The sequence below is a fragment of the Leptinotarsa decemlineata genome, unplaced genomic scaffold (genome assembly GCF_025532065.1).
Source record: "Leptinotarsa decemlineata unplaced genomic scaffold, Ldec_3_MD MMD2_tig00026354_RagTag_RagTag, whole genome shotgun sequence".
In the NCBI taxonomy this organism is placed as follows: domain Eukaryota; kingdom Metazoa; phylum Arthropoda; class Insecta; order Coleoptera; family Chrysomelidae; genus Leptinotarsa; species Leptinotarsa decemlineata.
In genome coordinates, this window is record NW_027412702.1 from 8,520,559 (window position 1) to 8,545,486 (window position 24,928).

At 35.0% G+C, this 24,928-nt stretch overlaps 2 protein-coding genes across 2 annotated transcripts; one reads left to right on the top strand and one right to left on the bottom strand.

The window, feature by feature from the left end:
* Positions 1-841: 841 nt before the first annotated feature.
* On the bottom strand, positions 842-3,810 carry Dlic (Dynein light intermediate chain). The gene is made up of 5 exons (XM_023174189.2): positions 3,539-3,810; positions 3,323-3,483; positions 2,340-2,607; positions 1,691-2,215; positions 842-1,628 (listed from the first exon to the last, which is right to left on the bottom strand). The coding sequence occupies exons 1-5, from the start codon at positions 3,726-3,728 to the stop codon at positions 1,345-1,347; spliced, it is 1,428 nt and encodes a 475-aa protein (XP_023029957.2). The 5' UTR covers positions 3,729-3,810; the 3' UTR covers positions 842-1,344.
* A 1,588-nt stretch (positions 3,811-5,398) lies between these two features.
* On the top strand, positions 5,399-23,468 carry LOC111517900 (lamin Dm0). Its single transcript, XM_023174188.2, has 6 exons — positions 5,399-6,225; positions 21,053-21,409; positions 21,518-21,710; positions 21,764-22,052; positions 22,129-22,299; positions 22,355-23,468. The coding sequence occupies exons 1-6, from the start codon at positions 5,596-5,598 to the stop codon at positions 22,476-22,478; spliced, it is 1,764 nt and encodes a 587-aa protein (XP_023029956.1). The 5' UTR covers positions 5,399-5,595; the 3' UTR covers positions 22,479-23,468.
* The last annotated feature ends 1,460 nt before the right edge of the window (positions 23,469-24,928 follow it).

A 24,928-nucleotide genomic window follows, 5' to 3' on the forward strand; every position in this document is an offset into this window, starting at 1 on the left:
CGTTTTCTAATAAATGCTATTATTATTCTTATTATTGAAGGATAATATACTTGCAATTTACCACTTTTTTTACTAAACCTAAATCAACTTTAACACTTTTACTGATTTCATTACCGTTTCCTGAGTATCATACTATTGTGGTGTCATCAGGAACAACAGTGAAAAGTGAAAATATTTTCGTAATTGAAGAAATATTAATCAGAAATGCTTTACTGACGTCGAATAGCAATTATGTCAACAAAACTGCATTGAAATTCTTACAGTTAGTGGAACAAATACTAATAATTACAAAATCACTTGGTGATCGAAACACATGTCGAGGTATTAAAATAACGGTTTGGTGTTGGGATAAAACTCCAGTAATATTCAAAACAGGATAAGTTTAATAAAATGAAATATATTGAAAAATACTTTTGAACATGTATTGTGTAGAGATTTATGTAGCTGAGAATTAATCAGAAGTAAATGAATTATAAGAAGGAAAAAAAAATAATACTTTTGTGTTCTCTACAAATATGTAGAGATCAGATACTAACTGGAAGTTTTTCAGTTTTTTTTTTTTATAAAGATGGAGAAGTGAAAACCAAAAAGCTTTCTTAGAATACATATAATTGAATCACAAGTTGACAGATTCAAAATTAAAAATAATTTATAAATAACTAATGTCAAAACCATTTGTTACTGCAACAGTGACATATCATCTGTTATGAATTCTTCAATGTAATAATATGTTTTTTTGACAAGCAGTTCTTTTATTATTTGTAGTAATCTTTTAGTAGGAGTTCACCTTATAGATTCCAGAATTTTGTTGAAGTGATTTGTTCTAAATAAATCAATACACCATGGATATACAAATATAATATGTGCTATAGTAATTCTTTTATAATTTTATTTTTCTACATTGTGTTACTATTCAGTAGCCTAATGGGTAAAGAATAATTTTCTAACAATTTTTTCAAAATATTCAGGTAAAATGAACATTATACAGTATAGGATGTTAGTAATATTAAGAAAACTCAAAAAATCATTTCTCCATAGTTTCAATAAAAACTGGTGCAATAATAAAATTTGACTGAAGTTTTCAAGTGGATTTGAGTCACCATCATAAAGGAAAAATACAATTTCAAATTCATTTACTGACAGAATCAGAGGATGAAAAATGATGTGTGGCTATATTTTATTGGAGAAAAAATGTAGAATAGTACGAGTTAAAAAATAATAAATAATGAGCTAAGCTTATCACAGAGGGTATACATTTTATTATAAGCTTTAAAAATAGAACAGAATTTAAACGACACATAAAGCAACTAGATATATAAAAGAATACTTTGTTATCAAGCTTATTCAACAATCTGAAGCATTGAAATCTATACCCCCTGTTCCAGAACTACCAGATCCTGGTTTCTTTGCACCTCTAGCAATTCGATCCAATTCAGCAGCAGCATCGGTTCGCATTGTAACTTTGTCAGGTAAACTTTCGCTTCCTGATGATTTTGCACCCATCATTGCAGCTGGGCTTCCTGTTTTTTTCAGGAGCAGAGAATTGAAAAAGTTTGCTAAAACTCCTTCACCTCCTGGTGAGGCAACAACTTTAGAGCCATCTAATTTCCGTGGAGAACCTTGGATACCTTCAGTAAAAATATACTTGTGAGAATTATTGAGAGGTGGTATGAATTTGATATTGGTTTACCTGCAACAGATGGTCTTATAGGTGATTCGCCTAGTCTGGCACTTGGTAGACTTCCTCCAAATGAAATCTGCTGTTGCCTGGTCAAGAAAGCCTGCTCGTCTTCTGCCAGAATTTCAGTCTCTCGATTTATCGTCTTTCTTGTTGCAGGCTGGACTATCACATCCCGGTAGTAGTCTTCAGGTTTACATGAATGCATGTTCTCATGAAGAATACTTATTTTTTTCATATTGTCCCAACCTGCTGGAATGAAAACAGCGTCTTTTTCAACCACCAAGGCTGGTGTGTGAAAAGGAAAGCCATAGACACGATGAGTAAGGTATTTGTAAAGTAAATCGCAGTTTTTATCTTCTTTGGCACTTGTGTAAAAGAGGGCTGCGCCATATTGTAAACAGAAACGCCTTATCCATTGTTGCATAAAATCAAGATGTTCATCTCGGTAGTCGTGGTCTTTCTCCAAATTCTGAATGTAATCTGTTTTGGTTACAACAACAACAATGTCTAATCCCAAATTATTAGTTAGCGTACCTAAAAAACAAAAACATTTATATTCTATCTTTCATTCATTTGGATTATGCAATATTATTGAAATTATCAACCACAGATAAACCTTATCTGAAACACAAAAATTCATTTCAATTATGTCTCTTACCTTCTGCTAAAGGAGAACCATAAAATTCCTCGTCCTCCTCCCCCAAATTTCTAGAGCTTCTTTTCATGGGAGAGGCTGGGTCCAATTCATCACCTGGTTCCACATAATCTAACCACATTTTAATGATATGATGCCTTCGACTTTGTCTCAAGTCAACATCCAACTTGAGTTTATCAAGATGATCAGCTAATACAGATGCCCAGTGTTGTAGCTGCTCTAAAATACCCCAAGGAGTTGTCATAGCAACTGTGAGAATTACCAACGTCTCCTTGAATAATAAAAAGTGTGAATTGTCTTGAAAATACCAGGGGTTTGGGGAGTTGAACACAAAATGGACTAGTTTTTATTTGTTCCCTAATAGAAAGCATACTACCATGTATAAAATTCGTCAATAATAATTGTAGGGACCAACAGCAGGGTTCAAAATAAAATTTCTCGTGATAAAGTGCCAATATACTTATATGTCTTGCAGTGGAAAACATCTTGTTCGGTGGTCAAAGCTTGGTTTTGCAACCGACTGCCTCATTTGACTTTGATATTCGTAGAAAGAATTTTCTGTCGATCTCATAGATGACTTCTTTACAAGGGCAGATGTCATTGATGTTTACTAATCTTCAATTAATTCTATATTTTGAGATAAATTACAAAAAAACTCTCATTTAGAAAACATCCAGCATCTGGATGACATGAATATAATTTAAAGACATTTGAAGCCGATGTTATAACTACTTTCACAACAAAATATCACAACAAAATATGTTTCTTTTTCTAAAGTTGTTTTATGTTTTGTACCAAACTTGAGGATTTTGCTCATGTCCAAAAATGTTTTTTCCAGTTTCACTTGTTCAATTTATGAAAGGCAGAAATTTTTTCAAATCTAATTTGAAATTTAGAAAAAATTCACGGGTAAGAACATAAATAGATAATTTGTGTTGTCTAGATGAAGTTGAAATACATTAATTGAATTGAAAATTTTCAAATACCTGGAAAGTTTCTTCATTTAAGGCAAATTTCAGAAGATCAGAATGTGCTGGATCTCCATCTAACACCCAGACGCTTAAACGTGTATGATCATCTCTATAGTCATCACGAACATCAATGTAAGCATATTCGAGGCCAGATCCTTTGCTGGAGTTTTCAATACCTGTAAGTTTTGTATGTGGGTGAGAGGATTCTCCACGAGTCAGTCAAATTCATACCTTGGAGCTTTGCTACCATCGTAGTTTTTCCGGATTCATTATCACCGAGGACAAGAATTTGCTTGTGAGGAGATAGTTTCGGATTACCGTGTTTTTGAACATCATTAAGTATCTGTGACCACAAATTCTTTTTATCTTCTTCATTCCCAGTAACATTTGTATCAGATGATTTTTCAACAGATGGAGGCATTTTGTTTTATTCTGTTATAATCCAATATTTTTACTTTGAAAGATTTCTCTCTCTCTCTCTCTCTCTCTCTCTATTCTTACGTGACATTTGCTTTTCTTCCTACTCACGCGCATTCGACTATAGCTGCAGACATGGAACAGAAACTTTGTTTGAGAACGCATATCTTCTTGCGTTATGCAGCCTTGAGTCCGTTTTTTTGGTCTTTTAGTACTTTCTGTGTTCTTTGTTTATTCCTGTGTACTGTGTACTCATGTCAAATAGCATAAAACAGGTATGTCATGAAACATAGGTATATCATAAATTTATTTAATATTAAATATGTATATTAAGGAAATTTTTTGACTATTTGATTTTTATTTATTCATTTATTCAACTCCCCACCTACAATACTCGTCAATTGTATTTTTTTTGAAATTCCATAACTCAGCAGCATTTCATGCTATCACACTGTTCTTTGTCAGAATTATGCAGAATTGAACGATCATTGGAAATATCTATAACGCAGGTGAGATGATATGGGTTTTCATTTTTTTGCTGTTTTCTCCAAAATGGTGAACTTCACCAAAAAATGTCAATTTTTTTTTAATAGATATTCAAGTTCTTACAAAAAAGATCCTTTATATCTAATATGAAATTCTGGAATTTCTTCCCACGATTGGCAATATCCTAGGCAATATGATCACTTTTTTTTTTTCGAAACAGTGGGTACAAAGTGTTTTTCATTTGAACTATGACATCTTCTTTTCAACTTCATATTCTACAGGTATCGCTTCACTACTTATGCAAGTAAAAGATACTGATACATTCACTGGCGAATACCTTTTCAAAGCAGCGAAATTCAGATACTGCATGCACAAAACCTATAATTCTTTTATTGTGAATTTCGATATTCACTGGCAAAGTATGTTGCGTCTCTTTGGGACCTTCACAGCTTTTGAAATTTCCCTTCATTTTTTCCGCAAAATCCAAATACCGATAAATATACCCACAATTCAGAGGTCTTTTCTGGCGTTTAATCTTATTCGAGTATGTATTCAAAAACGATTCGAAGTGACATTAATAATAAGTTTCGCCAGAATAACGTGATTCAATTTATGTCAGATGTCAAATTCAATAATATAAACAAACTTTTCAGTTTTCTCTAGCCTCAATTAGAATCAGATTTTTGCAAGTAATAATTTCGCAGTCTTATTTTCTACATTCCTACAATATAGTTGACAACAAATTTTGGCATTTTATAAATTATAACGATCAACATAAAGCAGAAACTGACAACTGATGAAACATAACGTCAAATTCCATTTCAAAACAACGTCATCATGAATACGTTTCAAATCATAGTTGATGTGACGTCATAGTTTCAACGCCAGAATGAATGTATTCGAATCACAGACGAATACGTTTTGATAACATGAGCGCCAGAAAACGCCTCAGGTAATCACCACCAACTGGTAACACTGCTACAAATATCGAGTTGTCATTATCGTAGGAACCGAGTATTTGTTAAATATATGTCGTTCCGTTGACTCTGTGATCACGTGGTAATCTATTTTTGCTCGTTTTGCTCCAGATTTTAAAACCGAACATATCTAATATATTTGTCTACTTGACGAAGGGCACATGCGCTGTGGAACAAATTGCCCCACCTATTTACATTTGGACCAACGTAGGCGTAAACCTTTAAGCGCAAGCGAAAACTGTTGAACGCCGCTCCCCTATCATCTCCGAAAATAGTTTGGTTACCTCGTAAAGACCTCGACCGATTTCTGGAGTTTGCTGCGTCGACTGTTCGATTGTGTAGATTGTAGATTCGTTGCAGGCAGTGTGGTGAGTTGTTTGTGTTATCTTGGTGTTAAGAGTCGTGAAAATGGCATCAAAATCTAAAAAAAGTTCAACGCCTGCATCTACACATCAGCGGCCGGCAAGCCCCTTAAGTCCTACCAGACATTCAAGACTGCAGGAGAAACAGGACTTGCAAAATCTAAATGATCGTCTAGCGTGTTACATCGACAAAGTTCGCTACTTAGAAGCCGAAAACAGCAGGTTAACCAGAGAAATACAAACAACACAAGAAACTGTTACTAGAGAAGTATCAAACATTAAGTCTATGTATGATCATGAACTATCAGACGCCAGAAAGTTGTTAGATGAAACTCACCGAGAGAAAGCCCGTTTGGAAATTGATGTTAAACGTCTGTTAGATGAAAACGAAGAGCTAAAAGCTGATTTAGCCAAAAAAAGCAAAGATTTGGTTCTGGCTGAGAATTCTGCCAGGATTTATGAAACTAGGTGCAATGAATTACAACTCAAAGCTAATCAGGCAGCTGCAGATGCTAAAAAAGCTGCTACAGATGCTAGAGACCTTGAAAAAGAAAGGGATAAGCTAAGAAAGCTCCTTGATGAACATCGTAAGCAACTGGAGGAAGAATCCTTAGCTAGAGTTGAAGTAGAGAACTCCAACCAGAGTCTCAGAGAAGAACTATCCTTCAAAGACCAAGTAAGTGTATTATGTATAAAAAAATTGACCTTATCAATCATGGTTTAAGTAATTATGTTTATACTGACACCTTCTGTCTCCTTGAAAAGTAGACAAAACTGTTTCTGCCATTTCAGATTTTAATTAAAAACACGTTTTGAATCCTCTTAAAGCCAATCAAAGTTTTGAGATAAGTGAAGTCTGTGTTTCTTATTTCTATTGATTGAAACTGTCAGTGACATTTATCTTGATAGGTTTGATAAGCTCAGAAAGAGTATTAAAAATATATGTCTTTCTTGAAATCTTTCTTCGGTATACTGATTGGATGATGATAGAATAAGTTTCGATCTGTAGATGTTAATAAAATCAGTAAAGTTTTGTACCATACTAGTTTAACCTAGGTCCGACTGAACTGAGGACTGAACTAAAGCTTGGGTCAGTTTATCCTATATATTTATATTAGAGATGATCAAAAATCTCTCTTGAAAAACTATCTTGTTTAAAAAATCGAGAAACTAGGATTAAGGCGTCATATGTAAAAGAGAACTGGATAGAACCAGTGTTGCATAAAGCATGTAGCAAATGTGAATGGGGATACCCTTCAGTTGCATCACATATAAAAATTAAGGCTGTCAATAAAACAATATTTAGGTATGAAAAGATTTTTTCGTGATTTGGTATGGACAAAACACACAGTACCAAAGCATATAAAAACTAAGAAATCATAACATAACAAATTGTCGGGTAACAAAAAAAATAACATATTTCATTCTTTCATCAAACTTAAGTAAGAAAATAAACTTAAGTAATTTTGGTAGGAATGAATAATAGTCCACAGCATTTTTCATAAACTACACATTACGATTTGATCTTGACAAACTTTATTTTCAAAAATATATTACATGTTTCGCTATCACGGTAGCTTTTTCATAGTTGAATTCACTATGAAATTCACTATGAATTCACTATGAGAAAGTTACTATGATAACGAAACATATCATAATATATTTTTGAAAATAAAGTTTGTGGAGATGAAATCGTGAGATGTAGTTTATGAAATTTTCATCAAGTAACGGCCGAATCAATCAGAAAAAAAAGTCCACTAAATGTTAAAGTAGGCTCATCGAGTAAGTATCCATTTTAGTATTTTCTCATTATCATTTGAAAACTATTCTACCTAGTCAGATTATACCAAATTTGTATATGTTTGTATTAGAAATAGTTGGAATCGAAAATCATACTAGGGGATTCTACGTGTAAGTTTTGTGCCAGCTTACAATTATAATAATATATGGAACAAATAGATGTATGGCTGAAATATTTGCTGCCTTTTGCAGCATGGCTAATCTGATACTAAATGCAAAGAAATTCTTATTAAATCAGTGACACAGTATTTACTCTTGAAAAACCCTATGTTTTAGCAAGTTGTATGGTTATAATACAACTATTTTCTTAATTTGGGGCTACAAGAAAAATATATATGAAATATAACTCTTGGCTTATTTTATCAAGATGGATATATGTTCATTATTTTACATACTGCAATGTTTTGCATTCATTCATGTTTTCAGTCTATATTTACAATTTTCTGACACTTAATTCTTTCTTGTCTTCAAAACAGGAAATGTAATAAAATTACAGAACTCATTCTAAACCAACTCAGGTTCTTCACGTTAGTTTATCTATAAGTTTAAATATTGTCGACTATCTCTTATGGAAGTTCACTATAGATCAGCTAACTTAATTATAATTCAGTTATTAATGTTATTTAGTTATAAGTAGATTTTAATATCGAATTCAAACATAAATTGTTTCAAATTTTAAGCTTCTCGAGGTATGAAGCCTACTACATATTAAACAGCCAATCTGTGAACAAACTATCTGCTAACCAACGTAACTTCATGGAGATAAATACGTGAAAGGCCTCACAATAAGGCACTACCATAGAAGAAATTCCGAAAGAGAAATAATAATTGAGTAACTAATAAATAATGAAAATGAGATACACATATACACACATAAGACATATGCCTATTTGTAGATGTCAAAACAATAAATAAATTTCTTGCACTATCTATCGACATGTGCACAAAGTTGGGTTTATCCCTTCAATCATGTTGAGAGCTTTTGAAAAACAAAATTTAAATGGTAAAAACACTGTGCACTGTATACCACCATCACTTCGGCAAAGAACAAGTATGAAATATAGCTGTATTGAGTAGTATAAGTATAAATGCTTTTATCAAAGTGTCTTTATCGTGGTCCTAGTTGAATTTAACATTATTTTTCATTAATCATCATCTGCAGGAATTTCTGATTCAAGAATCATACAGCAATTGTAAAGCGAAACACGTGTTGCAGTTTTTGTAAAACCATTTATAGTGAAAATCATACAATAAACTGTATTAATGAGTTTTAATATGGGTTTTCATAAAGTATTGGCCAGTTCTATTCAACAGTTGATCATTGCACATTTTAAACACAGAGGCTGCATACTTCAATACTTTTTATCCAAGAATGAACAAATTCATAAAAATCAATTACTTTATACACACATGAATACTTGGTGAATTTATTTTTATTTGAAAGGGAATGAAAAATCATTTCTCATTAATTTTTAATATAAATGTGAGGTTCAATCTTATTTCTTGATAATCGTCACAGACCTAGTTACTTTAAACTTTTTTGCTGAAAAAGCTGCAATAATAAAAGCTGCCTAAGATCCTGTGTATAATTCATCAGTGGCGTTTTAGTTTACCATTTCCTGTTACTGTTCTGTTTAAATTCTGTATATATTATTAAATGCCATTTTGCATTCCCCTGAGTCAATCCAAAAATATTTAATTTTTTAAATTCACCTTTCATCGTCTGTAAAAATTGTTCTTTATATAACTGGTTGAGAATTCAGCGTTTCTTGGTAGTTGTGTCATTTCTATAAATATCAAACCCACTGGTATGTATTTGGTAACAGTTCACCTTGAATTCATAATATTTGTCAAAGAGAGAACAGATCTTGATAAAATAGTAATTATTAAAAAAAGTATTAGAGTTTGTTGGTAAACAAAAACTACAGATGATTTATTTGAATATGTTATGTAATTTTTCTTGACCCATATAAAAGTGTTATTTTCTGATTTACTTCAACTTCAAATGTGTCTTTCCGCAAAAAAATAAATCATTTTAATAGTACTTAATATTTTCATTATAATTTTTGCTTGTTGTCTATTCATGAATTGGAGAACTGATGAGTTAATTACATTGTTTAAACGTTGATTACGTTGCGCGTTCGCAGGATTCCAAGTTTTAGTTCTTTCTTTCTCAATCAACCTATACAGCTGCTAAAACAAGTGCATTTGGTTCGGAAGCACCAATATCTAGGTTTTTAGGTCGATTTTGTTTTTCATATTGTTCTATGATTTAAAGAATAAAATTCTTTTTTTTTTTTTAATAAATTCTTTATCCTTTAAAAAGTCGATATCAGTATGAAGAATCAATGTATAAGGAGAACTTGTTTTTGTTAAGGGCTAGTCACAACTTGTGAATTTTGCAATTAGGTATACCTCAGACTCAGACGGCCTGGAAAACTCGGACGTGATATTTATCTTGTTGAATCGGAAATAACATTTATCAATATTTTGTTTTTCTTAACTCGGATGATATGCTCATCTTGTTGAATTGGTCACCAGAAATAACATATCTCTACTCGGACGTCATATACAAAATCTGTTCAGAAATAAAGTTCAAATTTCGCGGGATACGTACATATTAGCGTATTTTTTATGTTGGTACACATGTCTCGAACATATGTTCACAGTTTCAGCTGTTCAGTTTGTTGGTGAGAGGCATAAGTAAACGTTAGAAGTGTTTTGCGTGTTCGGCGATTTTCTCACTTGAAATGTTGGCAGTGGCATACGGTGATTGTACTCTGAGTCAGAAACATGTTTACAAGTTCGTTTAAAAACTGTTTAATGACGTCAACGGCGATCCACATTCGTTTAAAAGGGGCATTACTGGTGACGAATCATGAGTACATGGTTATGATATCAAAACCAAAATCCAATCGTCCCAATGGAAGAGCCCAGGAGAGACAAGACCAAAGAAAGCACACCAAGTTCGATCAAATGTCAAGGTTTTGCTCACTATTTTCTTCGATTGCTGTGGCCTAGTGCATCAGGAGTTCTTGCCACATGGTCTTACAGTCAATATGGAATATTATCTTGAAGTAATCTTGCGAGAAACAAAACTAAGAAAACGGTATTGTGAAAATACAATTCATGGCTTTTGGATCACGATTATGTACCTGCCCACTCGTCATTGCATGTTAGAAATTTTTTGGTCAAAAACAACACCCTAATCATGCCTCAGCCACCGTATTCACCAGACTTGGACCCCTGCGACTTTTTCTTTTTTCCAAGATTGAAAAGACAGATGGAAGACAGGCGATTTGCAACTATTGAGGAGATAAAAACTGAATCGCTGGGAGAGCTCAAAGACATACCAAAAAATGCATATCAGAGCTGTTTCGAGGATTGGAAAAATCCCTGGCACAAGTGTGTTTTATCTGAGGGGAACCACTTTGAAGGGGGCAAAATATAAATTGAATAAATAGGTATTTTTCGAGAAAAATGAAAATTCGCCTCATTTTTTGAACAAACCTCGTATATCTTGTTGAATCAGTAATTAAGAATAATTCAGTTTTGTAGATGTACACATTCATTTTTCAATTACTTACATGATTTTTTAAATTTTCACGACATTTGCAATCCCTTTAACAGCCTGTAAAACTCGAAGGTGAAGTTCATGTTGTTCAATTTATCAACAGGAAATACAAATCTCAAATCTTGTGAGCCGTACCTGAAAATATATTGAAAGAAAGTAGATCTACAAAGCCGTTACAGGAAAAAATAATTAATTATTTTTCGCCCAGAGTACTTTCTGGACGTCATAACTCAACACATCTTGTTATTATTTCATTATTTATTTTGTCTATCCCACTAATTTCTTTCAAATAAGATTTCAATGGTTTCAACCATCTTTCATTTGATCCCGTAGATTTTTGCATTGATTTTCTTCAGCAAGAGAAAACAGTGAAAACAACAGAGAATAGCTAAATCACTTTCATACTTTTATTGTGAAGACTTTTTATTATAAAAGTTAGCTGCCAATCTAAACACTATATGGATTTATTTAAGCAGTCTCACGCTCAATTTTCGAAACTCAAATGTGTTTTCGAAAAATAAATTCAAGAAATTCGAATTTATATTTGAATATTTCATCGCAAAAGCTTGTTCACAATTTTGATTGGTTTGTCAGGTTGGATATTTCATTTTCGGCAAAATATCGACCGAAAATAATCAAGCTTACCGTTACACTCACGCGACGTGAGATCGATAGGAACATTGGACGGAATTCATAAACATGAGCAAATGCTTTTCCTTCCTTTTCGCCTTTCTCTTTCAGCGGCACGAAATGTATGCCTGTCTCAAAAAAGTCAATTCCTCAGTCATTATAATGTAAAGGTGAAATATAACGTAAAGTAACGATCACCCAGGACCGCATTTTTAGTATTTTTTAGTAGTAGGTATTTGAATGTTTTGACTTCCATATGTGAATATTTTAATCCTAAAATATGTTACTTGATATTAAATAAATGTTGAGAGAAATTAACCATCATCCTATTAACGAGACTAAAGCCCAAAAAACCTGTGTTAGGTCAGGAATGCTTGAAGAAAATGACAGATAAGGGGGAAAGACGAATCCCACTACAGCTTGTCAAATCTACTAAGAGACTTGAGAAATCTTTCTCTGTCACTTTAAATGTCTTCTAACGAACGCAGATATAGTGGGCGGAACCATAACGGAATTCAGAAAGCTCTTCCTGCATTTGCACTTTAGTACAGCTTACTAAAGTGATATCTCATAGTGCCGTCGACATTAAAAGGGCAAGACTAAGAACGTTCCCCGAATACAAAATTAGATTATACAGTGCTTTTCTTAAATGTCCCCCTCCCTTTTATTTTTTGAACGGGTCAACTCAAAATTAAATGGAAAGGGGGTCTTGTGACACATATTTTTGAAGCTCTTGACAAATGCCTCATAACCCTAGAATATAATGTCAATATCTTCAACCACTACAAAATGGTCAGTTCAAAAGATGATCTATATGGTTGCCTTGAACTTCTTAACATATGAATAGCCTATCCGATATTTCACGTTGAACATTAACGAACACAGTAACGTCAATATCTCTACAAATATTTATTATTATCTGCCGTACATCCAATATTAAAGCAGGTTCAGTTTCGTACACCTTTTGCTTCAAATAGCCACATAAAAAAATTCAAAGGTGTCAAATCTGGCGAGCGGACTGGCCATTCTGTAGGACCTCGACGGCCAATCCAACGACCGGAAAAAGTACTTACTTGTCTGGAGTAATGTGGTGGTGCTCTATCTTGTTGGAATTCAATATCCATATTGATAGGATGATAGGATCAACAGTAGTTTCCAGCATATTCAAATACAGTTCCCCTGTTGAATTTTGATCAATAAATAGAGGTCCTACAATATGGTTTCTCAATATTCCTGCCCAAACGTTAGTTTTTTCTGGATATTGGGTATGTGTCCCGGAAAACGTGGGGGTTGGTGTCACTCCAATAACGGCAATTTTGTCTGTGAACATTGCCGTTTAAAAAAATGTACATTCGTCTCCACAAATATTGTGGAGATAGGTAGGATGCCTTGCAATGGTTTCTGTCATGATTTCGCAGAATTCTGTTCTTCGATCAGGGTCATCTTCAGTTAATTAGTGTACCCATTTTAATTTTGCATGGATGATACCTATTCCTCTTCAAAAGTCTCCGCACAGTATGAGGAAACACCTCACTAACATTGGCGATGGAAAAAGTAGACTGTTCAGGATTTACTACCATCTCACCAATTATTTGCACTTGCTGTTCTTCCGGAATGGACGGATGACCTGGGGGCTTTTTGTTATGTACACTACCGGTAGTTGTGAATTTGGATACAAGTTCCCTCAAATATTTTCTACAGATAGGACGATTCTGAAAACATTCATTGAAAATCCTTTCGGTCTCGTGAAAGTTACGCGTCGCACCGTAAATAAAAATCGCTTCAATTTGATCTTCCGATGGGCGAGAATTGACCATTTTAGAGATTGTTGATGTGGTACCTTTCTACTACTAAAACCGAAAACTAAATGTTTTCATAAACAAAAAATAACTTAACAAACCTTATCGGGTTCTTTCATATAGCAAATAAAAAGGAATATTTCTAGAAATATCGATATTAATGTGTTTGTCTTCAGGAAATTATTAAATGTTCCCCCATTTTGTAGTAGGTGAATATATTGACTTCTTATTCTAGGGTTGTGGAGTATTCGCCAGGAGCTTCAAAATGATGTGTCACAAGACCTTTCTTTCCATTTAATTTTTTTTCCAGATGGCGCCCAGAAAGTTTCATCTGTCAATAAAGTATTCATGCATTAATTTAATTATCCCAAATTTCAATTTTTTGAGTTGACCAGTTCAAAAAATAAAGGGGGGGCATTAAAGAAATGCACTGTATGTCAAGTTGGCATTTATTGCAGAAAGAGCAGAGCCTACGTTCAGATGTGCACGTGAAAACGAAAAATATCCAGATTTTTTCTCAAAATTTGCGATTATGATTGAATAATACTTTCTCCTTATTAAATATTCAAATATCCGTTATTTCTTCGGGGTCATCAATCTGTGGTATACTTAAATCCACAATTACGTACTTTGGATTAACTTTTATTTGTTCAAAATTATACTTTAAGTACAAACTGAATAAAGTCGATAAGCTGAATTCAACCTTTCAAAGAATACAGCGCAATCTGTTGGATAGGTCACCAAATAATGTTTGTAGAACAAAATGTGGATAATTATCTTAATAACTTTGGTTTTTCGTATTATCGTATCCAAAACTTCTCTAGTCCAAAAATGAAAATGTTGATAGTACGTTCAACGAAAATACACACATCGGAAAAGTCTAGGGATATTTTTATACTAAATATTATAAAAATAAATGCATGAGGTCGTTTAATTTCGATTAAATTGGTACACTCGACCACCCTGTAGATTTCTATGGGTTGAACAAAGCCTGCAAAAACGGTAACTAATCTTTTATCAAGTTTTTTACAAACTTTAGGTTTTCGGCTAAAATGAATAATCTGAAAGTGTCGAGTTTGTACATTCTATGCAGTTCTTGCTCCGCAATTAAACTGGAAATATTGTGCTTTAACATGGAACGCCATCACTTACCATTGGCTGAGATGAATAGAGCTGTAGGGCTTCTTCAAGGTGGCATGCGACAAAATGATGTAGCTCTTCGTTTATGGGTCTCCCAAAGTGTTATCAGTCGATTGTGGCGACATTTCCGTAAAACTGGCAGTCCAGCCGAACAACATCCAGGGCGAGGACGCGCTACAACTGCAGTTCAAGACCGATTTTTGGTCTTAACCGCAAGAAGACAACCGACAATCACAGCACCTGAGTTGGTTAACGTGTTGCAGCAGACGCACCAGGTAACCATTGGTCGTGATGCTGTCAGAAATCGACTGCATGAAGCAGATCTCCACAACAGAAGGCCACAGACGTCCACCTTTGTCAAGAGGCAATCGCGGTAGAAGATTAGAGTGGTGTCAAGAACATCAAAACTGGGATCCAAATGATTGGGCCACAGTTTTGTTTACAGACGAATCCAGATTTGGATTTTATTCAGATTCTCGTCGAGTAAGACTGTGGAGACGACCTGGAAATAATAAACGTTTGAGACACGTCCAGGAAGTCCACACATACAGAGGTGGTACAGTAATGCTATGGGGCGGAATCATGATCGGCGGCAGAACCGATCTCGTTTTTCCAAATCGCTCCCTCACAGCTCGACAGTACCTCGACACCATTCTTCTACCTATCGTCCGTCCGTTTGCTGGTGCTGTTGGTGAAAACTTCCACCTAATGCACAATAATGCTCGTCCACATGTCGCGCGTCTAGTGACTGACTGGCTCACCAACGAAGGATTTGATGTATTGCCATGGCCAGCACAATCACCGGACCTGAATCCCATCTAGCATGTGTGGGACATGCTTCAACGAAGAATTACTCCGCATATGGGGAACATTCACACAACGTTTCAATTGAGAGAGCTTTTAATCGCTGAATGGGCAAATGTACCTCAACAAGACATTGACAATCTCATTTTGTCGATGCACGATAGATGTAGGGCCGTAATAAACCAGCGTGGAGGCCATACTTTGTACTGATTCCAATTTTTTTTGTATTATGATTTTTTTTCGGGGTGCCAAAGAAGAGCCATATTTTTTTTAGTTTTGCTTATATGCGCACTCAGTATTTTTGACCATTTAATAAATTATGTTGTAAGTTACATTCGTTTAATAATCACCCGTCAACTTTTTTTCCCTAAAGCCATCTAAAAAAAAAATATTGCCATTTTTAAAAATATTCCTAGACTTTTCCGATGTGTGTATATATCTATATAAAGGTCAATTCATAATCCGGTCCTGTATAATGTGATATCAAAGCCGAAAATATCGAAATGCTGTCGGCTCGCGCTTGACCCAGTAACCCATTTAGGATTCTTCGTGCCTTCCACACGCACATAATTGTGACATAATGGATAAATGTGTTGCCGCGTCGACTAAAATGTCTTGCCGTAGAATTGTTATATATAGCAGCTTTTGTTTTTAGCTTTGTATATTTAGGTATCCGATCTATGCGGAGAGATCCGCGAGGAAAGTTGGATCGTGTGAAATGTTCATTATTCATGCGAAGCTTTCGAATTTTTTTGCAGGGTAGAGTAGACATTCACCAAGTATTCTTATACATACCAAGCGATAATCATTTGTTACTTAGTTGTCCTTGAGTGAGTAACATGCATTACATTTGGAACTGGAAGGTGGGGGGAAGGTGGGGAAAAGCATCACTAACGATAACAAATCGAATGTATTGCATCAAGCGCATAATTGACAATTTTTGTTTCGTTGTAGATAAAACGACCTGGATCTAGAATCCTAACGGAATTCTAAAAAATGGAAATTAAAATTGGAGCCTCTGGTCTACAATGAACCCAATAGAATAGTTGAATTCTTAGAAAAAAAAATTACTGGCTAGGGGAATTCTTATGAAATACAACGCAATAAAAGTTTGACCTTTTAAATCAGAACACTGAAGAGAAAATAAGGGCCGAAGGGAAGATGAGGCTCGCGAATCAGTTTACATTTTTTCCCAAACTAACAAAATTCAAATTTTGAATTGAAATTCCCAAAATTCCTGTACGGTAGATTCCGGGTAATGCTTGCCGGAAAACAACTGCTTTCCAGACTAATATCACGGCAGGCATTTAATTTTATCCGGACATACATTTGCGCAACTTTTCCCAATTAGGAAATCCTTGAGATACTAATCGTAAGGAACGGCCTCGATGAAATCAGCTCAATGATCACCTATAGGTATAGACCAATAATATTGTCATGTGAATTGGAAACTGTTGTGCAATACGTAGCAAAAATTATATATTTTTTACCTAAAAGGAGGCACCGGTTGGTCCAGTTTCCGAATGAGCACTCACACCACGAAGTGAGTGATCATCGGGCCCGAGAATCGTGTGCCCTGAGTAAGCGCAATGAGCCAAGAATGACATCCTTCTGCCTTAGTGGCAAGCCAATATGACTTTGAGATTCGCGAATAGAGAGGGCAGCAATCAAACCAACAATTTTAATAAATTAGTTGGAGATCCAAGAGAAGATATCGATAGTCCATCCGATTCTCTTTCTTTTTCCAGAGGGTATTGACTGTACTCGAAGTTGTAAACTTCACGACAAATATCGTCTTACTTTGATGATCAAGTAGAACTACATCAGGCGTATTGACTTGTATCAATCTGAGGATGGGGAATGAATAGTTCCAATTTCCAATAAATTTGGCACTTCTCATTCTCCATAACGGATTAAATATCCCCCGGAGCTTAAGACGGTAATAAAACGCTATTGGGGCCGCGTAACGTTGATGGATATTATATAGCTGGGACCTTGTGCTGGACAAGCTGACAGCAAATGATTAAGGGTCTCATGCCTGCCTCGCGGCAGGCCTTGCAACTATTTTCGGGAACCTCTATATCTAGCCTGTGAGAGAGTACGTCTTAACTACAGTAAAGTAGTTAGTCCTAAGCAGAGAAGAAGCATCCCTTGCGAAATCATACGTACAAGGAAAATAAATATTTCGAATTGAAATTGAAAACTGTCACCCCTTCCAACGTTCCTTCCTGCACGTAGTTTTTGATTAATTCCTGCCTGAAAACAACTACTTGGCTAATACCACGACGCACATTAGGTTAAATCCGACGGGCATTTGTGCAGGTACATTTAAGAATTTTTAGCTTTTTATGCCAGAAACTTAGATTTTTTTGTTGTTTCCATCAGTCAGAGGATTTGAGAACAAGAAAATTGATTTTGACTTACAGAAAGAAGTCGTGCTTTAATATTGCTTCAAAATCTACCAAGCTTTTTCTTGTTTCACGTTAAGGTGCGTATTCACCAAAAAAGTGAGCACGAGCGAACAAGAGTGAACGAGCATTCTGCATCAATAATCGTCTGGTGAGTACGGGCTAGCGAGCGAGCGAACGTATGCTTGTTCGAGTTCAGAAAAGATCGAGAAGAAGGCGGTACATCAAAAGATGCTCCCACCTTTTGATGGATCAACTACGACTACGCTCTGGTGTGGACGAAACATCAATATGTCGAGCCAGCACGAGCAAACATACACGAATGCTCGCTCGTGCTCGCTTTTTTGTGAATACGCACCTTTAGTTCTAATAGGTTGTTTATACCTTTCTTGATAATTGTATCTGTTTTAACAACCTACGTAGTTTATTATTTTCATTACCTTAATGAGACAATTGATGATAACCAGAATTGTTTAGTGCTGAAAATTACCTACTTGAATCATCAAAATGTTTTTTTTAGAAAAATGTATCGGGACTAGTTATTGGTGAATTATTATTTAGACGAACACAGCGTTTATTAACAACAAAATACAACGACAAATAATACGAAACAGAAAATTACAGGGTAACCTCGAGGCGCTAAGTCTTTTCTCGATCAGCGAGGAGACTCTAGAGCCAGTTTAGCTCTCGGCGGAAACCTCAGAATAAGAAACAGTTCACGGCCGAAATCCCAAAACAGAATGAATTGCCTCTGCTAAAAAATTGTTCGAAGTAAGTCTCGAAAAGTCATCACTGCCAATGGTCGGGGTCATAAATATAGTCAAGAAGGGTCAACCACTTGGGCCCGAATTCCTTGTCTTAATCCTTAATCCATAAGAGTACGAGTATCTACTCGGAACATCCCAAGTGGTGTCGTTTTAAATATTCATCTGTTTTTCGGCAATAAACTTTCGTTTCGAGAGAAGAGAGCATTTCAATGATATGCGATAAGAAAATACGAAAATGATAACTGAAAATTAAAATAAAGAATTAACATAAAAACCCAAGCAGATGGATATTTTGGACGACTGCTCGATAATAGAGTTATGAAAAGTTAATGTTCTAACAAAAATTTATAATACAAAATAAAAATCAATAAAGAAATAAAACGTTTCTGAAGTAAGTAATTGTAGGAAAAACCCTCCAAATGTAAATGATGAAGTTTGGTCCACCACTTTGATATCTAAACGAGGTTTCGTTAGTACCACAATAGTGGTGATTTTTTAACCACATTTCTGGTTACTTGAAACACATTTTAAGAATATTGGCTTCATAACATTTTCATTCAAATTTTCTGAGTAATTTTGGGTTGGAACAGGAAAAAAATTCGATGGTACCCACGTGCCTTCCGTAACTCGGCCGCGTGTGTGTGTGTGTGTGTGTGTGTTTCATAAACTGGAAGCCCTAGGAAATTACATTTCTTTTAAACCGTTTTATCGTTGGCCTACTTTTCATTCTCCTTATTTGTGATTCAACCTTGGCTGTTTCCTAACAAATTTTGTGTAATAGTTATGATAATTCACCTTGTTTATGTAGCTTTTCGTTTCTTTTTTTGTTTGGTAGAAAATATTGTCATATGCATTTCAATGTTTCCAAACTTTATCTGACTTGTTCAATTTTTGAGCACAAAGTCTCTTTGAAATTGATTTTGTATAATTATCCATGCGAATTTCTCATAAAAAATGGTAGGCAGGTGACCAAAGGTGGCAATTGATATCCCCCTAAGGGAAAGGATAAAAGTGGAAAAAGTATATTTCAAAAAATGTTTGTGTCACTTGAAAATTATTTGAAAAAACATTCCTTGCAATGTATGTTAAGTTCTTTGGTTCTAGATGAACGAGGTTCAGAAAAATATTAGTCCCCATTAAATATTATGCACTTGTGTCATGGCTTCTTCCAATCATAGACACACTTCTCAAACTCTTTTAATGTCATCAATGTTTGTGAAACGACTGTCTTTTCTCTTCTTTTTGGGAATAGGAAAAAGTCACACAGATCCATGTTTGGCGAATATGTAGGCTGCGACATCGTTTTGCCAAAAATTCACGAACAAGCAATGAAGTGTGAGAACATTATCATCGTCTAAAGCCATGAATTGGTTTTCCACGAATCCGGATTTTTTTTCGGATTCCTCCACGCAAGTCATCAGTGACTTCTCTGCTTATGATTCGGCTATCATTCATAACCGTTTATTCCACTTTTCCAACGTTTTAATCGATTGCTGATGTGTTGGGGCGTTCAAGGCGTTCTCATTTTCAAAGTCTTCACGTCCTTCTTGAAAACTACTATTTGAAAGCTCTTGTTTTACTCATAGGCGACAGTTTGTTATCCATTGGTTAATTTTTTACGCAAAATTTTACACAAATTCACTGATCTATTTGTTTTAACAAAAGAAAATCGCCGAGCCCTGCCACATACAACGTAAACATAGAATACAACTGAAAATTTTATCATACTTCAGGAGCATGTACCAACATATTAAGAAAATGGCAAAAGGGCGCTCCAAACCCGTGAAATTTCAAAATTTTGTTATTTTCTGAACATACCTCGTATAATAGTTAACGGTTTACCGCGACTGCCTGTAAAATCGTTATTGACATGAGTCGGCTAATATTATCTACATGAGTCAAACTTGATATAGCAAGCGCCAAACGTGATGGCGAGCGCTCGCGCAGGTATAGTCTCACCCAACTAAATTACTATTGGATTACGATAAGACCCTTGCCGGCCAGTGTCGTACCTATAATTAGTTTTGATTAGGGTAGCAAATGGAACATGACTACTTTGTAATTTCTTTTCAAATTTTATTTAGTATTATGGGTAGTATTACTGGTTTTTTGTTTGGTGATGACATTTTTTCAGAAACAACACAAATTATTCAGATAATGCCAAACGCCACTAGCATTGGAGGACAAGTAATGATACGCCCCTGTGCAGAGCATTTGTATGTTTTGCAACAGCTGTAGTGGGGGTTACATTGAAAATGAGTTTGTGTGCATGGGGGAGACTCACCATTACGTTTGGCGCTTGCTGTATTTTATATTGCGAATCGCAATGTAAAAATGTCACAACAAATATTTAATTCTTTATAATCGCTTAGGTTTAATTAATTTTAAGTTTTTATATTAGTTTTACACCTAATAATTCAAGAGGATCTAATCCACATTTCTATCTTCGGAAATATTTGTAATGATCACCAAGCCTCCCACAAAGTGTTGCTGATACATCTTATTCATCGTCAATTTGATAGACACGTAGATAGATGATAGATGTACGTAGACTCTATGAAGAATTTATTTTAATTTCCAGGTGTACCAACAACAGCTTACCGAGACGCGCACTCGTCGCCAGGTGGAGATCAGCGAAATCGACGGTCGTCTCGCTGAAAAGTATGAAGCCAAGCTCCAGGATGCTCTACAGGAACTCCGAGATCAGTATGAATCCCAGATGGCAACCAATCGTCATGAGATCGAATTGCTCTACGAGCAGAAGATTAAAAACCTGCAGGCGGCCAACGATAGACACCAGTCGTCTGCTGTAGGCGCTCTTGATGAACTGAGACAGGTCAGGACCAGGATCGATACTCTGACTTCGAGGATCTCAGACTTGGAGAATCAGAACGCTGGCCTGTCAGGCAGAGCTAGGGATCTTGAGAAGTTGTTGGAGGTATGTAAATTCGTAAGAGTAAAGTTTAGTTTCGAAAAAAGATGTAAGCGTCGATCTATTCAGAAGGTGATATTAACCTATAATCAACCTGTACTTCTCTGTCCATAGAATGAAAGGCTTCGGCATGCTGAAGACCTGGCTCTCCTTGAAAGGGAATTGCAAAGATATCGTGATGAGATGCAGGTGCAACTGCAGGAATATCAAGACCTTATGGACATCAAAGTGTCATTAGATTTGGAAATCGCCGCATATCGCAAACTACTCGAGTCAGAAGAAGCTAGACTGAACATCACTCCTCACGGTGAGTTTGTTGAATGTTCTTACTGGTCAGGGGTTATTGACATTTTTTTGCAGGTACCGAAAGGGAGGTATCCCATCACAGCGTGCGCAGCTCCTCTCAGCGCCGCACCCCAGTACGAGCGGGTGCCAAACGGAAGCGCACACTTCTTGAAGAGAGCCAGGAATCTAGTTTGTCTGACTACAGCGTCAACAGTTCCTCAAAAGGAGATATTGAAGTAGCTGATGTGGATCCTGAGGGACAGTATGTGAAATTGCACAACAAAAGTAACCAGGAGGTTGCTCTTGGAGGATGGCATGTTGTCAGACGTGTAGGCGACAATGAGACTCAGTTTAAATTCCACAGGTGGGTTGAGTTCTAGAGGGAGAGTGGGATTTTCAATAACTTGAATAACAAAGACACTAATTTACTTTGATTCTAGGTCGCTGAAGTTGGAAGGAAATGGTTTTGTTACGATTTGGAGCTCTGATCTCAACAAAGACCATGAACCGCCAAACAACTTGGTCATGAAAGGACAGAAATGGATTGTTGGAGATAACATGACTACAACAGTATTGAATAACAATGGTGAGGAGGTAGCAGTATCCGAAAGGTAAGATTGTTCTTAAAACGACTTTGCATTGCAATTCATTTACCTTTAATTTCAGAGTAAAAAGGCAGTTATCCAGTTCATTACTGAGACACAGAGAAATGGCTGGAGGTTATCTTTCTGAAGAACTCCATCACCAACAAGGTGATCCTCAGGGTGATGAAAAGTGTCGAATAATGTGAAGTTCTGCACTCTAATGAAAAACTTTAGTATAAGATTGATATATACAGAAATAAGTCGATTTTATTCGGCCTGTTCCATAATGGTGAGGCAATGTGTTTATTCCTCAAAAACCAGCTTCCATCGGCCGGAAGAACTCGATTTTTTTATTGACAAAAAGCTTATTTGAATTGAACTAGAGAGAGAATGTATAACATTTCAGTATTTTTCTTCAGTGGTTGCCACACCTGTTATAAAATGATTTCTGTTTTTTCTGTTTTCATTTTATAGTATGTCTGGTTGTTTGTAATTTTGTTTTGAATAAATGGTGAAACCATCGTTTGTTTGTAACGAACGTAACCTTATTAATTAATATCAGATAGTTTAGGAAAATTCAGGTATTAGGGTAAATATATCAAACTTTTTTGACCTTGCATTTCTGAATTCTAACGTCGGTTTTATGAATCCAGTAACCAAATTGTCCACCTGGTTGTCGAATGTTCGATAAATCAGGTTTTTGTCAATATTTTATTTTTTGTACTAAAAACGAGTTTATTTGTTTGAGCCTCCATGAAGGGATTCGAAAAAGATTTTTTGCGGTGTTTATGAAGACTTTTATATATTTTTATTTTATATAAGTATTCTACTATTATATGGAGTCGACAAAAATCTTTACTTGGGCATAACATTATCGGTTGTGTTAGGCAATTTTTTTTGTTGACTGACCTCGAGAGAAAAAACACTTCATTTTTGTCTTTTACATCTTCACCATCCTGCATTTTTTTAACATTTTGGTATAGGTTTAAGTATAATTATATGCTTCGTTTGTAATTTGTGTTCAATAAAAAGAATTTGAATATATCTAGTTTTTATTGTGCCTCGTGGACAAATTTTTATTTGTAAGTCTAGAATTAAGTACTAGTTCAAAACAGTTTGTAGATTTAGGTTATGTTGTATCTCTTGCAAATTTGATGTTTTTCACAAATATTACAAATAAAGTATATTTTCACCAAGCACAGTTTCATTCATAACCAGATTCAAATGTACTACGGTAGAATACAAAAGTGCAGGTTGATCCACACATTCACATAAATTTTTATTGGTTGTATTTAAAAAAATTGTGAGGGAACTGACGAGTACCACAAAGTGGATTTGCTGAATTTTGAATAGATCAGAAAAAAATATGATGATTTGTTATTAAATTGAAGTTTCTTCTTCATTATAAAATCTAAATGGTATAAGAATATTGCCAAGGTTAATTGAAAATTGTGTTTTTGTATAACTAGAACCTGTTATATTTTAAGGTCACTTAGGTAGAAAATTGAGTACATTTTCTGGCTTTCCAAAAATATTTCTGTTCATTATTGTCAAGTTCAAGGATATGATAAGTAATGTCTCCTTAAAATATTGCTTCATCAAGGTGAGTCAAAATTATTTAAAAATGCCCTTTTCTTAAAACTCATAGTGATACTTTCTGAATGAATGGAAGCAATTGACACGAATTTTTAGGTACTAGATTGAGCATGTAGTTTTTAATTACAATATAATGTGAACATCAGCTCAAGTTCAACTTAGAAGTTGCTTATTTAATCCTCACAATTTCGTTTACACAAGTGACGTGTGAGAGGAGATTTTCTGCGCTGCAGCTCAATAAGACAAGACATTTGTCTTTACTGCAATGTATGATTGAAAATAGATACCTACAAAGTGCATCTCATTATCATTTATAGTATCCCATTTATAAAGAAATGTAGGCTTTCACGGCTGACGTCAGTGTTTTGGTTGGTTTTCGGATTTTGTCTTCTGTAATTATAATCTCCAAACGTTTCAACTGCAACTGTAGCAGTCATCTTCAGTGGCGTGGTCGAAGTACTCTTCTTGACGTATCAAGCCACCAGGGCGCTTCCGTTGCAGTCCCACCCTGCCTTCATTTACATTTTTTGTTCTGCAAAATAATTTCAGCAGAAACTTTCCTATATTTCAGTTTCGAAATATGTTCAAAAGCATGAATATTTCATCTTATGAAAATTTTCTGGTAAAATTGATTCATAGCTATAAATATATGTATTACAGTAATTTTATAACTGGAGATGATGTCATACTATGTCGTAGATATGGAAATACTTGAGTAATCCACAGTTAGATAGAATGTATACACGTGAATTCAGAATGAAATGACATCATCATCCTACCTGCCATGTTGTCATTAAACGAAAATTTGGAAAAATATTTATTGATATTAGTACTTCAATATCGTCAATAATGAAAATTTATGAATAATTCGAATATTCCAGTCATTTTCTATTTTGAGTACAACTCTATGATAGTATAATAATATATATACTTTCGAATACCTACTTATCAGAAATGTGACAACCCTGCGATGAATTATAATTTTAAACCAAATATATGACATCACTTGTTCATTGTTATGTGAAAAGGAAAACAGCGCTTCACTATGAGAGGTGATGAT

What these genes read in the sequence shown, in the direction of transcription:
- Dlic (XM_023174189.2), bottom strand. Translation starts at nt 3,728, where the DNA reads ATGCCTCCATCTGTTGAAAAATCATCTGATACAAATGTTACTGGGAAT. An exon ending in GATGGTAGCAAAGCTCCAAG is followed by an intron (nt 3,484 to 3,538) that starts GTATGAATTTGA and finishes CAAAACTTACAG; the next exon opens with GTATTGAAAACTCCAGCAAA. An exon ending in TGGTTCTCCTTTAGCAGAAG is followed by an intron (nt 2,216 to 2,339) that starts GTAAGAGACATA and finishes TTTGTTTTTTAG; the next exon opens with GTACGCTAACTAATAATTTG.
- LOC111517900 (XM_023174188.2), top strand. Translation starts at nt 5,596, where the DNA reads ATGGCATCAAAATCTAAAAAAAGTTCAACGCCTGCATCTACACATCAG. An exon ending in AACTATCCTTCAAAGACCAA is followed by an intron (nt 6,226 to 21,052) that starts GTAAGTGTATTA and finishes TTTAATTTCCAG; the next exon opens with GTGTACCAACAACAGCTTAC. An exon ending in ACTGAACATCACTCCTCACG is followed by an intron (nt 21,711 to 21,763) that starts GTGAGTTTGTTG and finishes ATTTTTTTGCAG; the next exon opens with GTACCGAAAGGGAGGTATCC.